The sequence below is a fragment of the Neophocaena asiaeorientalis genome, unplaced genomic scaffold (assembly GCF_003031525.2).
Source record: "Neophocaena asiaeorientalis asiaeorientalis breed wild unplaced genomic scaffold, Neophocaena_asiaeorientalis_V1.1 scaffold364, whole genome shotgun sequence".
In the NCBI taxonomy this organism is placed as follows: Eukaryota; Metazoa; Chordata; class Mammalia; order Artiodactyla; family Phocoenidae; genus Neophocaena; species Neophocaena asiaeorientalis.
Window position 1 is genome coordinate 3,658,024 of NW_020172457.1, and position 16,808 is coordinate 3,674,831.

Genomic DNA, 16,808 nt, shown 5'->3' on the forward strand with positions numbered 1-16,808 from the left:
CTCCCCTCCCCTCCCTTTCCCCTCTTCCTCTTCCTTTCCTTTCTTTTCCTTTCCTTATATTCCTATCCATCAGCCACAGTCCCAGAATCATGGATCCATTAAAGTATAAACATTCTAGAAAGAATTTGTGCAACCCCTTGTTTCAGAGATGAGGAAACTGAGCCTCAAAGGGGGGTGGCTTCCTCTAGACAGAGGTGTGCCCAGAATCCATCAGCCCCCTAAGGGCCCCCTGGAAAGATAAGGGGCAGGACATGGAAACACTTGGAAGGAGATCTTCCTTCCCCTATGCACCCAGGGGCCATCGTAAGTTAGCATTTTTATTAACTCACTACTGAGTGCTCTCAGCTTATCGATGGAACAATTAAACAAGCCAGGTGCAAACCTGGATGAGATGAAGCTTCTGGTTTGATTCCTAGACCTTCCAGTTTGGTGAGAAGCCATTGCCATCCTGCAAATGCCCCAATCCAGCTCTTGGGAGCGCTGTGGGGCGGACATCCACCCAGGTGGACATCTGTCAAAGGGGCTTTGGGCATATACTCCAAGGATGCCTCCACTGGTAGAGATGTAACCCTGATAGCTTACATTGTGCTCCTAGGTGCCAGGCACCCTGTACCCTCGATGAGATAAGGTAGGCGTTCTTGTTTATCTCCAGTTTACAGATGAAGAATGTGAGGATTAAGCCATGTAGTAACTGGGGTAGTTTCCCTAAATTCACAGACTAGTAAATGTGTGCCTGGGGGGGCAGCCTGAGTTTGTCGCGTCCCAGAGCCTACCTGCTCACCAACAGCGTTAGACTGTTGATGGTGTGGAAAAGGGACCATCATTCTCCACATCCCCAGAGCAAGGCCACAGAATGAGAATTTTGGTAGTAAGAAAAATTCCTGCTGGTTTGGAATGGTTTCGCTAGTGTCCACTCTAGGCAGGAGTATGGGCTGAATGACCCTCCACAGGCCCTTTTTTTTTTTTTTTTGCGGTACGCGGGCCTCTCGCTGTTGTGGCCTCTCCCGTTGCGGAGCACAGGCTCCGGACGCACAGGCCCAGCGGCCATGGCTCACGGGCCCGTCCACTCCGCGGCACGTGGGATCTTCCCGGACCGGGACACGAACCCACGTCCCCTGCATTGGCAGGCGGACTCTCAACCACTGCGCCACCAGGAAAGTCCCGCAGGCCCTCTTAAGTCCAGTGACTTGGAGACAGCTTTATGGAGAAAGAGCCCCCTGGGCTAGTTGCCACTCCCAGATGCCAGTGGTGCCCTGGCATGGGAGGCATCCAGGCAGCTCAGCCACTTAATGGCTGTGAGCTGGCATTAGACCACTGCCCCATCATCGGGAGGACAAGCCCTCTAAAGCTTCGTATTCTGGCAGGCTAGCCCTGGCCTTGCCAGCTGCCAGGCCTTTGTGGAACAAAGAAGGGCAGTGCAGTCTTTCTTTTCAGCCTGTTATTTAAAAGCTGAGTCTCTATCAGAATATCCTGTTATTTGAAACACATGACAAAGCCTGAGCATAAATATGTCACAACCAAAATGCTAATGGCTTCCTCCCTCCATGGCCATCCATCCTTCTCCATCGTTCCCTCCCCCTCCCCCTTCCCATGGAGGGATCTGCATTCCAGGAGGCAGCATCTGAGCCATCGCCCTGCCAAGGGAAACATTGCTGCCCCTGAGTGGATGTTCCTTCCCACTAGAGAGCTGGTTCTGGCCCAGGGACCATGTGCTCCTTGCACATCAGCAGGTGGCAGAGCAGACAGGCTCAAGCTGTTGCTCCTCTGGCCTGGTGCCCTGCTGGAGCAAGATGGCGGCCACTGCAGCCTGGGAAGCAGCAAAGGAGGGATGGGAATTCATCACCTGCTCTTGGCCAGGCCCAGGCTGACTTCAATTTGAGTTGCATCAACCTTGATCTCTTTGTGATCCTTTAACTTCTCCAGGAAGTATTCCAAACAGGCATTACTAATCGAAATTTTAAAAGAGATGGTAACAGTACAGTGGTCCCTCAGAAAATTAAAGAGAGTTGTCGTGATTCAGCAGTTCCTCTTCTGGGGTATATACCCAAAAGAATTTAAAGCAGGGACTTGAACAGGTATCTGCCCACTAAGGTTTATAGCAGCATTATTCACAAGAGCCAAAAGTTGAAAACAGCCCAAGTGTCCATTGACAGCTGAATGGATACACAAAATGTGGTCTGTACATACGATGGAGTAGTCTTCAGCCTTAAAGAAGAAGATGACTCTTATACACGCTACAACATGGATGACACGGATGAACCTTGGAGACACGCTAAGTGAAATATTTACAAAAGAGTAAATACCGTGTGATTCCATTTTTATAAGGTCCTAGAGTAGTCAAAGTCATAGGCACAGAAAGTGCAGTGGTGGTTGCCAGGGGCCGGAGGAGGGGAGAACGGGGAGTTATTGTTTAATGGATGTAGAATTTCAGTTTGGGAAGATGAAAAAGTTCTGGAGGTGAATAGTGGTGATGGTTGCACAGCACTGTGAATGTACTTAATGTCACTGAACTGTACCCTTAAAGTTTTGTTAAAATGGTCAATTTTACGTTATATATATATTTTACCACAATGTTAGAAAAGGAATAACATGTATAAACGTGTTTCACAAATTGCAGAGTCCATTTAGGTATATCAGTTTTCCTGTCATTAGTGTTAGTCCTAATGATAGAGCACCTGTGACTCAGAGAGCTTTGGTCTTTTCTAAGGTCATAGATCATGGTGTTTTGACTTCATATCCAGTGCTCTTTTCAGTTACCAGGGATGGCATATACATGACATATGGTACTAGCGCTTTCTTCTACCCCTATAGCAGACATCAGTCAATTGAGCACTACGCTTTTTCTGATGAAATTCAAACATATCCTCAGAATCATTCTTAACCAGTACGTCTCCAGGGAAACCCTCTCAGAATCATTCTTAACGCAGGTAGTCGCTGTCAATCAGCCAGAATTACATACCAGGTGCAGGTTACTTCCCATCTCTGCACTTCTAGCATTGGCATCAGTTTTTTAGTTTAGGTGCCCCTGATTTATCACTATTTCCTCGTGAAATTTCAGAGATTCATGAGACTGGTCTAGAATGGGCATGACCCTCTTTGGGGAGCAGTGAGCCTAGTTACACAGATTCCCGGCCTAGAAATGAGTCAAGTGCTTGCAGACTTGTCTTATTTGAATATTGCTGCCCTCTGCCACCTCTCTGAGGTTGGTGTAGCAGCCCTGTCTCATGGAGGGAACCCCTTACTGCAGGTGGATCTGCAGAAAATCCACTCACAATGGAAATATGAATTGAAGGCCTCTCATCACTTCCCTCCCATCTTGCTCTACTTGACCAAGCTACCAAGTCCTCTAAATTGTCTCAGGCCTTATGAGGGTAGAGGATCTGTGACTGGGAGTGGGTCCCTGGTGACCTAGTGGCCTTTTGAACTCCCTCTAGTTACATACTCCTCGTTTTTATTTGTGGGTGTCCTGGGCTCAATAGCTGGTCATACCTCACTTCAAATCTAATTGAGTTATTGATGCAAGTAAAGAAAAGAAAGGAAACAAGTTTGGTGTCAATTTCTATTCTTTTTCTTTTTCAAATGTTCTTCTTTACTTTGAAAGATCAAAGGAGGGTCAAAGAGAACTTTTTTTTACCACCTCCCCCATCATAATATAATACAGGAGGGAAAATTCCAGCAAATGCAATTGTTCTCAGACATCTTTTTATTTTTCCTTTCAGTGGCTTTGATTTAGGTCCCATGGCTTTAATCAAAGTGTTTAAGGGGCACAGAAATGATTCCGTTAAACAAATTCCTTGCCTCACTCGGGCTTCCTACTCTAACCCTTCCTCCTTCCACATTTCTTGTTATTGTTTTTTATTAATGTGGGTTGGAAAAAATATTCTCCCAACGAAGGATTAGGTGAGACCTGGAGAGAAATGTTATTTTCCGAGCTAATAACAGGATGCTGGCTCAGCCACTCTGCAGCTGACACACCATCCTGCAAACCCGATTGTCCCTTCTCTCCTTCTCTCTTTGCTGAATTCATCCATCACTCTGGGCAAAATAAATAAAAGGCCCAATAAACAAATCAATCAATCCATCTTCTTCTCTGAGCTCATGAGGCACCTTCAGTGGCCACACAGTGGGTTTCTGTTCTCACAGCGGTGAGTCTGACACCAGGCATCTCAGGGCCATGGGACCCTTTGGTGATGTTGGCTTCTGTCACTGGATGGCACAGTGAACGGCCCCCATGGTTGCCATCTCTGCCTTGTGCCCTCTTGGGACACCTCTCTCTCCCAGCTCCTCCCAGTTTTCCCTGGAAGGTGCTCTGTGAGTTCACATCTAGCATGCAGCAGCAGCCTGCCCCTTGGGCTCATTACGGCTGACTCCTTGGGGCGAGGGGATGGCATTGAGGACCATCCGTATCAAGGCCAGCATCTTGGAACAGGCTGGCAGGCAGCTTGCAGTAATACAATACATTTTACTGTCTCTGTGCGCCATTTAGCATTCTGCAGAAATTTACTGAGCATCTCTGCAGGGTTAAGAACAGGGCCAGCCACCAGGGATAAAAGGTGCATACGGCAGTTGTGGCCCATGTCTTCAAGTCGTATGCATTCAGTAGACTGATACAGAGGGGCAGGGGCTAGACAAGGTTGGGAGTCCAGGACTGTGCATATTCAATCAGCCAACGAGGAGGGCAACACCCACCAGCTACTTCTTCAAGCAGACCTCTGTGCCATAGTCTAAGCTCCAGTGTGGACAGAGGCACTGGCCTCTCTGCAACAGTCCTGGGTTTGGGCTTCCTCTTCCAGATCTGTGTGTGTGTGTGCGTGCGCGTGTGCACGTGTGCGCGCGTGCGTTTATGTGTCTCTGTGTGTGTGTGTTTGGTTGAGGGACGCCTCATTTAGCTCTGAGGGCTAAGCCTGTAAAAAATATCCAATACGCCTGCTAAAGAAAGGAAATCTCAGAGCCCGTATTTCTTGTAGTCCCCTAGTCTGCAGAGTTGCTGAGTATCTTTGATCTGTATTTTAAGGGCAAGCCCCTCCTTTGCTCTGATCTTCATAGTCGTCTATCTTGGTGTAGTGGGGAAGGGTTGGTGCCTGGCACCTGGGGCGGCGGCGGGGGGCGGGGGGAATAAATAATTGACAAAGCACACTCTCCCGAGCTGTTCTGGAGTTCATTAGGGAGGCCTGAGGGGCAGTGGGAGCTCTCAAGGCTATTTGGAGGTGAGGGGCAGACCGTGCGGTTCTGAGCAGCTGAACTGGCAGAAAGGTGAGCTTAGGAGGAGAATGTGCCCATGCTTCTGGGGTGTGTAGCCATGGTCCTGAAAGCTGGGTAATTCGGTAAAATGAGAAAAGGGATGCTGTGTCTTTAACAGCAGGTCCCTAAAGGGAATATATTTGTTAAACATTATAATTACCCTTCAGCAACTGAATTCCATGGCAAAGGAGAACTCAATAGCAATTGAGAACTATATAGCAATTGAAGCCACACCGAAGCCCATTACTGTTTCTCAAATGATGCTTTCATTTAGATGAGGCAGATAATTATACATTTTGATTAGGTCCCTGCGCTCAAGGGGATACGGCAGTTTTCAGGATTGCCCCCCTCCCTGTAAATAATGTCCTGGAATGGCAGCCGTCTCCCAGCTCTCTTTCCTCCTTTCTTTCTAGATCTAGATAACGAGATAAAGATACAGATGCACGGACACAGACACAGACATATACATGTGCAGGTACAGTTCCATTTTTCTGTCTCTGCCTTAACACTTAGGGACACTGAGATGTGTGAGTCTGTGGCCAGGGTGGAAGAGATCAGAACTAATATAATAATACCTTAGGTGTTATACTTCGTTTTACAAAATGTATTTACATGCATTGTTTCTTTTGATCACTGCAAGGTTTCTTTAGAAACCTTGATTTTTTTTTTTTTCTTCTGAATTAGGAGGGGGCTGGACTAAAACCAAACAAAATAAAACAAATCTCTCAGGTGCCCTCCAGCTCTGGTCTTGAGCCTATTCATATTGTCCTTTCACAGATGAGAGGACGGAGTCTGGGGAGGTCAAATGACCGTCCCAGGGCCACCTGGCTCTTTAAGATGTCGACCTGAGTACAGAGCCCCAAGTCTTCTGAATCTGGTGTTTTTTCCTCTACACGATGCTCTACCCTCCAGTGGATTCTAATTGCGTTCATGATAAAACTAAATGCAGCGTATGTGGCCTGCGGGGTCTCGGCTGCTCCCAGGCCTGCCTTGCTGGTCCTGCGCCTCTTCCCCCTTGAGTTGCCCCGTACCTGCTCTGTCCTGGAAGAACCCCGCCCCTGCCCGGGAGCAACACCGATGAGAACAAGACTTCAGTACCCCTTTCACGTTTTCTTCACAGAAGTTGCCACAATTGTAACAACTCATTTGCAAAAGTTAAAAAAAAAAAGAGAGAGAGAAAAAAAGTGTGTTTCACCCCTTTATCTCTAGCACCTGCCAGAGTTGCTGTCATATAGCAAGCATCGAATTAATATTTGTTGAATGAACTTGTACGTTAAGGAATTAACTGTGAATAAATAATGGCTGGGAACCTCTGAAATCACTGTCTCTGAAGATCCTGTAGAGCTAATTACTTCCAGAAAATTTAATAAAACGCAATCATTTCCTCACTCCGTTTTTCTTCTCCACCAGCACTCTTCCTCCAAATTCTTTGGCCAATTTCTGCTATATTTAGAGACCCTGCCGCTATCTAGTTAGACCAACAGTACATATTCTTCGAGTTTTTTTCTTCCTGAAGCATGTGGGTGCATTGCTTCAGGATCAGTTTTTCGTATAAGGGACATTCCTTTGAGACAGTGGGCTTGAAACCCCCCTGGTTTTCAGATGAGAAACCTGAGTCGTAGACGCCCTCTACAGATGACAAACATCTGGGTTAAAAGGTTTCATATATTTCAAAATATCTGGATAATTAAATAAACTTCTCAGGTCCCTTCCAGATGGTTGATGCCACATAGATGGAGCCACAGAAAGACTTTGTTTCAGAATCTGAAAAATAAGCTAGGGGTGGTAGTGGAATTTGAATCTTGTTCACAAGTCTTCATGTCCATTGAGGTGCATTGCCTAGGAAAATAAATATATATATAGTTGTCCTTCCCTCTGAGTGGACTGCTCTGTGTCCAGCCACCTGCTTTCTGGCAGGGGTCTCCCTGTAATTCCTCTCTCTACCTTTGGCCTAACAAAATCCTTCACTCTAACTTGGGCTCAGCCCAGCACTGTTATTTATTTATTAGCATTGCCTGCGGAGTTCTAAGACCACCGGGCCTACGCACAAATCTATAAAAACACACAATGCAATTTCCAAACACTGCAGTAAACTCCCCCCGAAGAGTCCACCATCGCTGGAGATCTTAGACTAAAAAGGTTTGTGTTGGAGGTGAAGAGAAGGCCGGCTTTCTACGAATTGAATGAAGAGGGAGATGTGAAGCCCTTGATTCTTTCTTGGGAAAAGTTCTTAGCCCCCCACCTGCCTGAGATGAAATGTCAGAGGCTCTGGCTGATCGTGGCAAACTGGGTAGAGAGACAACAAATGAATTTTGGTGTCTTGGTATCTTAAGATTCCCCAAAGTGGACATGGATTCAGAGCCTACCTATTGCACAACTCCTGAGGGCATCATTTACAAAGAACGTATGATTTGTGTCACTAAGAGCTATGGTAGCCTTGGGGGGACTCCCATTTGGCTGGAATCCTGGATATGAGCAGCTTTTCTTGAGTCACACACTCCCGACCACCAGAGGAAGGTGAAGGAAGTCCCTTGCAGAGGAGGATCACAAAGGTGAGAGGATGTGGAGAAGAGAAGGACAGGGAAACACAGGGCACAGAGCTTTGCACTCAGCACACCGTGGTGGGCCACACCTTGGCTGAGCAGATCTGACTTACCAGCCACCTCCTCTGTTTACCCCTGTGGGCTCTGCAAAGATCATCATTTCCTGTGGATGCATTTAAAAATGTTGGGGAGTTCTGCTGGGTTTAGATGGAGGTGTCTCTGGACGCAAGTAAAATTTCAAGGCTCTTATGTCTGGAAGAGACTTCTGGCTGAGAAACATCCCTTCCCTGCTACCAGTCTGTCCATTTGGATGCTGACGCCTGTGTAAGCAGGGATGTTGCTATAATGTTGAAGCCCTTGGAAACAGGTGGATTCACAACCTCTCCTTGAGAATCCTCCTTCCCTATGTCCCCGTCTTCTTTGTTCTTGAATGTGAATCCCTCCAGGAGCATTTTTCACTCTCTAACACATGTTTGAAGGAAGAAGAAAGTTGGTTACTATCATTCCTATGAGAGCTCCACACATAGAGGAGCAGTCCTAATTTGATCCGGCCTCCAATTTTTTGTTTGGGTTAAAGCTTTGATACGTTCTCTGTTTGACCTTTAAAAATCCCCTTTGCTTGCCTCTGGACTTCTCAGGACTTGCTGAGGATATGGAACCCAGTATTTCCTGAGGCTGAATAATTTTCCAGCCATGTCCTTGTTCCTGGATGATTGGTTCTATGATACCGCCACCTGGGTCTCACTTCCCTTATGGTGGCCAACAGCAGTGGACTTAGATCTGTCCTAGCCAAACAGCCAAAACAGCTACGGGTGATAAAGAAAAGAAAAGGGCTGCTCCCTTGCGAGAGTCTGCCATTCTGTGTTGTTCTTGGTTCAGAGTAAAAGTGAGAATATAGGACTATTTAAAACATGAACCCCTCTACTTTTGTTTTCTAAAAACAGCATTGACCAAACACAGGAAGTTCATCTTTAATATCACTGTTTATAAGCTGTCAGCAATGTTTGCTGTGGTTATAATTGGTATCATTAAGCCTAGGTGACATTATTAATGCTGCTGATTAAATTGCTATAAACCTAACTTCACCATTTATACAAACAGCTGCATCTGAGCTGACAGTGTTCACACTGGAGCACGGGGACAAGAATACAGGCCCGCTGGCAGGCGCAGTCGGGAAGAAAAAGGAACCCCAATTTGTTACCTACCTGTCAGAGCTTCTAAGAAGATCCAGTTCCAGACATCTTCACTCACTATTAGTAAAGTGTTTTCACTTTCTAAAACAGTTCTTTTGAGAACGGGACATCCTGATTCTGTGAGAGCACTTTATAAAGGGATGTCAAGATATCCCCCTTCTTGCCCTCCTGTCCCCGAGTCTCTCCTTCCTCCTCCCTTCAAACCTCCCATCAGTTATCTGCTGCTGTGTTGTGGTCATTTCTCAGTCTTTACCTGTCTGCGATTCTACCACTTAACAAGATGAATACCTGCCCCCCCTTTTTTAAATTTAATTCTTTATCGCGGTAAAAAAAACACGAGATGAGATCTACCCTATTAAGAAATTCTTGTGTATAGTACATTGTTAACTACAAGCACAATGTTACCAGCAGGTCTCTAGAACTTTCTCGTCTTGCACAATTGCAGTTCTATACCCACTGAACAGCAACTCCCCATTTTCCCCTCCCCCCTGCTTCTGGCAACCACCATTCTACTTTCTGCTTTTATGAGTTTGACTATGTCGTATAAGCAGACTCATGCGGCATTTGTCCTGTGACTGATTTATTTCACTGAGCAGAATGTCCTCAGGGTTCCCCCATGTTGTAGCATATGATAGGTTTTCCTGCCTTTTTAAAGCTGAATAATATTCCATTCTATGTATATACCACATTTTCTTTATCCATTCATACACTGATGGACATTTAGATTGTTTCTACCTAAATTGTGAATAATGCTGCAATGAACATGGGAGTGAAAATATCTCTTCAAGATATTGTTTTTAATTCATTTGGATAAATCCCCAGAAGATGGATTGCAGGCTCATAGGGTAGCTCTATTTTTAATTTTTGACCTCCGTACTGTTTTCAGCAGTGGCTGCACCAGTTTACAGTCCAACCAACATAGCACAAGGGCTCTTCTCCACATCATCACCAACACTTGTTATTTTATGTTTTTGTTTTTGTTTTGTTTCTTTTTTGGCTGCACCACGCAGCTTGTGGGATCTCAGTTACCCTGACCTGAGATTAAACCCGAACCACAGCAGTGATATCCCAGTATCCTAACCACTAGGCCACCAGGGAACTCCCTATTTTCTGTTTTTTTGTTTTGTTCTGTTTTGTTTTATAATGGCCACCCTATCAGGTATGAGGTGACTTTCTCATTGTGGTTTTGATTTGCATTTCCCTGATGAGTAGTGATGTTGAGCATCTTTTCATATGCTGGTTGACCATTTGTATGTCTGTTTTGAGAAATGTATGTTCAAGTCCTTTGCCCATTTTTAAATTGGGTTATTTGGGGGGTTTTTTGGTTACTGAGTTCCTTATGTATTTTGGATTAGTTCCTTATATATTAACCCCTTATCAGATATGTGGTTTGCAAATATTTTCGTCCTACTTTAGATTGCCTTTTCACTTTATTGTTTCCTTCACTGCACAGAAGCTTTTAGTTTGATGTAGTCCTACTTGTCTATTTTTGCTTTTGTTTCCTGTGCTTTGGTGTCATATCAGGAAGTCATTGCCAAGACCAATGATATGAAGTTTTTCCCTTATGTTTTCTTCGAGTGTTTTATAATTTCAGGTTAACATTTAAGTCTTTAATCCATTTTCAGTTGATTATTTTTAAATTTTTTATTTATTTATATTTATTTTTGGCTGCCTTGGGTCTTTGTTGCTGCGCGCGGGCTTTCTCTAGTTGTAGCGAGCGCGGGCTGCTCTTCGTTGCGGTGCGCGGGCTTCTCATTGCAGTGGCTTCTCTTGTTGCAGAGCACGGGCTCTAGGCGCGCGGGCTTCAGTAGTTGTGGTGCGTGGGCTCTAGAGCGCAGGCTCCGTAGTTGTGGTGCACGGGCTTATTTGCTCCATGGCATGTGGGATCTTCCCAGACCAGGGATCGAACCCGTGTCCCCTGCGTTGGCAGACGGATTCCCAACCACTGAGCCACTAAGGAAGTCCCTTCAGTTGTTTTTTGTGTATGGTGTAAGATAAGGATCCAATTTCATTCTTTTGCTTGTGGAGATCCAGCGTTCCCAACGCTGTTAGATGAAGAAACTGTCCTTTTCCCACTGAATTGTCTTGCCACCATTGTCAAAGATTATTTAATCATCTACATATATGCAAGAGTTTATTTCTGAGCTCTGTATTTTGTTCCATTGGTCTGTATGTCTGTCTATATGCTAGTAACATGTTGTTTTGATTACTGTTGTTTTGTAATAGAAAAAAAAGTCAGGAAGTGTAATGCCTCCAGCTTTGTTCTTTTTTCTTAAGATTGGCTATTTGGGGTTCCTTGTGTTTGCATGTGAATTTTAGGATTGATTTTTCTATTTCTTCAAAAAATGCCATTTGGATTTTGATAGGGATTGCATTGAATTTGTAGATCACTTTGGGTAGTATGGACATTTAGCAATATTAAATTTTCCAGTCCATGAACATGGATGTCTTGCTATCTATTTGGGTCTACTGTAATTTCTTTCAACATTGTTTTATGGTTTTCAATATGCAAGTCTTTCACCTCCTTGGTTACATTTATTCTAAAGTATTTTATTCTTTTTGATGCTATTGTAAATGGGATTGTTTTCTTAAATTCCTTTTCAGATTGTTTGTTATTAGTGTGTAGAAATACAAGTGATTTTTGTATATTGATTTGTATCCTACAACTTTGCTGAATTTGCTTATTAATTTTAACCTTTTTTTGGGCATCTTCAGGGTTTTCTGCATATAAGATAATGTCATCTTGGCTAACATTCCTTCTAATTTGGATGCCTTTTATTTCTTTTTCTTGCCTAATTGCTCTAGCTAGGGCTTCTAGTACTATGTTGAGTAGAAGTGGCAAGAGTGGGCATCCTTGCCTCATTCCTGATCTTATCAGAAAAGCTTTCAGTTTTTCACTGTTGAATATGTTAGCTGAGGGCTTTTCATATATTGGCCCCTATTCTATTGAAGCAATTTCCTTCTATTTCTTGTTTGTTGAATGCTTTTATTGTGATAAGATGTTGAATTTTGTCAAATACTTTTTCTGCATCTATTGAGATGACATGAGATTTTTATCCTTCATTATATTAATGTGATGTGTCACATTGATTGACTTTTGTATGTTGAACCATCCTTGCATCCCAGGGATTAAATTCCACTTGGTCATGTTGTATGGTCTTTTTAATGTGATGTTGAATTGGTTTGCTAGTATTTTGTTGAGGATTTTTGCATCTATATTTGTCCAGGAATGTTGAGCTATAGTTTTCCTGTAATGTCTTTGTCTGGCTTTGGTATCAGTTTAATACTGGCCTCATGAGTTTGGAAGTGTTCCCTCCTCTTCAGTTATTTGGGAGAGTTTGAGAAGGAGTGACATTAATTCTTCTTTACATGTTTGGTAGAAATCTCCAGTGAAACTATCTGTTCCTGGACTTTTCTTTGTTGGAAGGTTTTTGATTTTTTTATTCAATCTCCTCACTAGTTATAGGTCTGTTCAGATTTTCTGTTTCTTCATGAATTAGTCATGGTAGGTTGTCTGTTTCTAGGAATTTATCCATTTCTTCTAGATTATCCAATTTGTTGGCATGTACTTGTTCAAAGTAGTCACTTATAATCCTTATTTCTATAGCATCAGTTGTAATGTCTCCCCTTTCATTTCTGATTTTATTTATTTGAGTCTTCTCTCTTTTTTTCTTAGTCTAGCTAAGGGTTTGTCAATTTTATTGACCTTTTCAAAAAAACAGCTCTTAGTTTCATTTTTTCCTATTGTTGTTCTATTCTCTATTTTGTTTTTTTTTTGCTTTAGTCTTTGTCATTTCCTTTCTTTTTCTGACTTTTGGCTTGGTTTATTCTTTTTCTAGTTCCTTGAGATGTAAAGTTAGCTGTGTTTCCGAGATCTTACCCCATCCTTCTCAAACACTCTTTTCTCTTGGCCGTAGAGGATCTCTTTTTCTATCTCTCTGTCTATCTCTCTTGCCTCTCCCCTCCCCCTCCCCCACCCCTCCTCTCTCTTTTTCTGTGTTTTCCTTTCTCTCCCTCTCCCTCCCCTCCTTTCTCCCTGTCTACCTGCTGTCACTCCTTCTCATACCCCTTTGTTAGAATGTCTTGGCCCATTATCCTTGCACCTCTTCTTTTCTCTAACTCACTATCTAGGGGAGTCTCATTTAGTTCCTTGTCTTCAAACACTATCTAGACATTGGTGATTTATAAAATCACATCTCCAGTCCCATATCTTTCTCCTGAGTTCCACACTCATGTAAATACCCACATGCCTGCTCAATATCTATACTTGGAAGTCTAATAAAGATTTCAGACTTAACATGCCCAACATTAAACTCTTGATTTCTCTGTAAAATCCTGCCCCACTCCCAGTCTTTTCCAGTAAGTTAATGGCAATTCCACTCTTGTTGCTTAGGCCATACTTTGGAGGTATCCTTGACTCCTCTCTTTCTCTCCCACTGTGTGTTCAATTGGCTATAAAACCTGCTGGATCTGTCTTCCAAATACATGCAGGCTCTGACCATGTCTCACATCTCTACCACTGTCACTTTAACCCAACTCACAGTATTCCCTTTCCTGGACTGTTGCAATAGCTTCCTTAATGGTTTCCTTGCTTCTTCTCATCCCCCCATCCCAAAGTCTATTCTCAGTGTGGCAACCAGAGGAGACCTTTTAAAACATCAGTGGGTTTGTGTCACTCCTGTACTCAAAATCTTCCAGTGGTTTCCCTTCTCACTCAGAGTAAAATCCACTGTTCTTACAGTGGATTGTCCTTGAGGTCCTTCACCAGCTGGCCTCCTGCTCTCTCTCCACATTCACTCCCTTGCTCAGTAGTCTCCAGACACGTTTGGCCTCTTGGCTATTTCTTCAGCACGCCCCAAAGACTCCCGCCACAGAGTCTCTGCATCTTCAATTCCTTCCTCCTGGAATTCCTTTCTCCCATGTGTCCATATAACTAACTCCCTTCCTTCTTTCAAGCCCCACTGTCGCTTTACCCTGCTGTGTAAAGCAGCCATACCCCCATCTCTGGCACTCTCTACCCGCCTTTCCCAAGCTTATTCCCAGGCTTATTCTTTTTCACAGCACTTAGAAACATCTGACATAGGAGGTATTTATATGTTTATGACTGCTTGTCTCCCCTGCCATCAGGATACAAGCCACATGAGAACAGAGATTTTCTCTTTTTCATCACCGTATCTCTTATACCTAGAACAGTGCCAGGCACATGGTTAGTACTAGATAAATGTTAATTGAATGAATGAATGAAGGAGTCTGCTGAGCACCTGATGGTCTCATTTGTCTGGATGTTATGTGGAAACAGAGATTGCTATTGGGTGCGTTTCTTGCTCATAGCCAGTGGGACTTGCCCTTCAGCTAATGAAATCTGACGTCAGCTGTCTTGGAGATTTATCAGTTAGGATGTTTCAGTTGCAACTAATGGAGACCGACTCGGGTTATCTTAATCAAAAAGAGAATTTATGGGGAAGGGTATCAGGGCCTCCCAGATTGATAGGTAGTGGAGGAGCAGGCTTGGATGAAGTACAGGAATCTGGGCACCCTGGCAGCTGCAAGTGTGACAGTCGTCTTTTAGCAAGAACAGTCTGCTGGATGTGCTGTCCCTGCTGTGACTCACCACTGCCATCCTGAACAATTTCTACCATCCTTCTTGTGCATTGCCTGCTGGAGATCCAGAGTCTTGGAAGCAAGACTCCATTGACCAGCCCAGGGCCCTAACTGGCAGAGGCAGGAGAAGAGGGTATCTGGTTCTTTCTGCTTCCAAACTAAGGGCACTTGGCCCTGCCTGCCACCAAGACCTCCCTTAAAGGAGGGTTTCTCCAAAGGAGGGGGTGTTTGGATCTTGGACTACCCCCAAATAAGTCTAGTAGAGGAAGGCATGCATTTGCCTGATCGTTTACCGATCATTGTTTCAAAGCTACTCAAAGACTCATTTACCCTGGAACCACACCAGTGCTGAAAAGGAACTCGGGCATCTTCTCCACATTTCCCTGGGGCTGTCAGCAAGTTGCCTCCCAGGAGGCCTTTGTGGAACTTCAGACCGTTTCTCTAATTCTCTGCCTTTGCTGCATCTGTACAGGCTGGGTGCTAGCAGAGGGAGGAGCTAGAACATCTTCCTTTTTGAAGGAGGAGAATCCCTCTCCAAGAGCTTCCTCGCCCAGACTAATTAGAACCATCTGCAGAGCAGGGGTGCATTAGGGACACACACATATGTGTACAAACAAACACACCCATGGAGCCATGCGCGAAGCAGCCTGTCCCTGCGTCAGTTACCTACACATGTTAGTGCTGAACGACACTGAGGGTAATGACAGTGCTTTCTGATTAAAAGTTATTTTTATGAAAGACACTAGCCTACCGCCCTCCACCCTCTGAGTATTCTATTCCCTGATGAGAAAAGAAGAGCTGTAATGACACAACAGTAAAAAATGTGAATATAAAGCACTTCTACTCCAGATAACCAAGCCCTAAAAAGATTTGAGGCCCTAGTGGGTTTCAAATAAAAACTCTTTCTGCCTTAATTCTGAAGACCATGAGTCTACAGTGATATAATTCATGTTTGTGAATTTCAGCTCATCCCTGATTTAAACTTCTTGTTGAACACATGCTCAGTGTACGCTCACGCACGCACACAGACACGCACAAGCGATCTGCCGGTGCCCCCAGCTCACAGGCATGCACAGTTCTGGCTGTAATAATTCAGATGCCATTAATCCAATCCCGCCAGGACAGTTGCTCCTTTGATGTTCCCTTGGGGGAACATTGCAGGAGGTTCCCCTCTCTTACGGATGTGGAACTCTCTGGGGGCCAGTGAGCAATGAGGACATTTGTTGAGGTGGGGAAGAGAAAAAAAAAAACCTGAGTTTGGCCTCCATAAGGGAAACAGATCTGCCATGAAAAGAGCACAGGCATTCAGGAGGTGCAAAGCCTTCAAGAGGCCCAACAGACTTGGTTAATGCCAGACAAGAGGGCCTTCTCTGCAGAGAACAGGACATCTGGGACCCCATGGCAGGGCAGGGCAGGGCAAGATACTCCCTGTCCTCCTGCCTCAGTTTCCCCCCTTGATCAATGGAGGGAGTACATGCTTTCTATGCCTCTCAAAGATAGAACCAGGTCATTCATAGACTTATTCAGTCAGATAAGAACAGTAGAGGAAGCTACACATTGCAGAGATAAGATCATCCTTGTCTGCTTCTCTTTGTTTTGTAATAAGGTTTCCCTCCAGTTTCAGGAAATTCAATATCCCATATACATTGAACTTGCCAAACAGATATTTTAAGGTGTAATACTATGTATTAGAGGGGGAATCTTCCTAATGAATATAAAAAGAAATTCGGTTTGTAAATATTACATTTACAAGCAACCTTTCCTACATACATCCGTTGCACGGAATTGAGTACACAAACATGTGATTAAGTGATAACAATAAGATTACAGCAATTGGCATCACACTGATGCTAAGTTTATAGCATAACAATTAGCCCTTAAGTGTGAGTTAATAAGGGTGTAAACACATATTTAAGAATGGATCTAAGAACAACTTAGAAAGTAATCACCAAAAGTATTCTGGGATGGAGCCATAAAAACCAGGCCAGTCATCTCTGCCAGCCAACCAGACATTCTGTTATTTGAGAAAACTAATAATGCAAAACTTATTGCTATAGCAGAAACGTCATAAAAATGTAGTAAAAATAAACAAGCACATGGCTCTGGCAGAAGAGCTGAAAACAAGTGTGGAGATTGAAGACATCAAAGTAAAGCCAAGAAGCATCTTGGCAAGTGGGAGTAGGAGATGTTCACATATATGAGCGGAAAATCTTAAGGGATTGGTATTTTT

The 16,808-nt window shown here is 44.1% G+C and overlaps 1 protein-coding gene across 6 annotated transcripts in view; it reads left to right on the top strand.

The window, feature by feature from the left end:
- PLXNA4 (plexin A4) overlaps positions 1-16,808 on the top strand; it is a 366,609-nt gene that overhangs the window by 133,457 nt on the left and 216,344 nt on the right. The window contains exon 5 of one of the 6 annotated variants that reach the window (XM_024737969.1): positions 6,225-6,237. The exons of 4 other annotated variants lie outside the window; for them this stretch is intronic. In XM_024737969.1, the coding sequence (XP_024593737.1) occupies positions 6,225-6,237 (13 nt within the window). Of the gene's footprint in view, positions 1-6,018; positions 6,130-6,224; positions 6,238-16,808 lie in introns of those variants that run through there. One more of the 6 variants, XM_024737971.1, reaches the window with a different exon arrangement.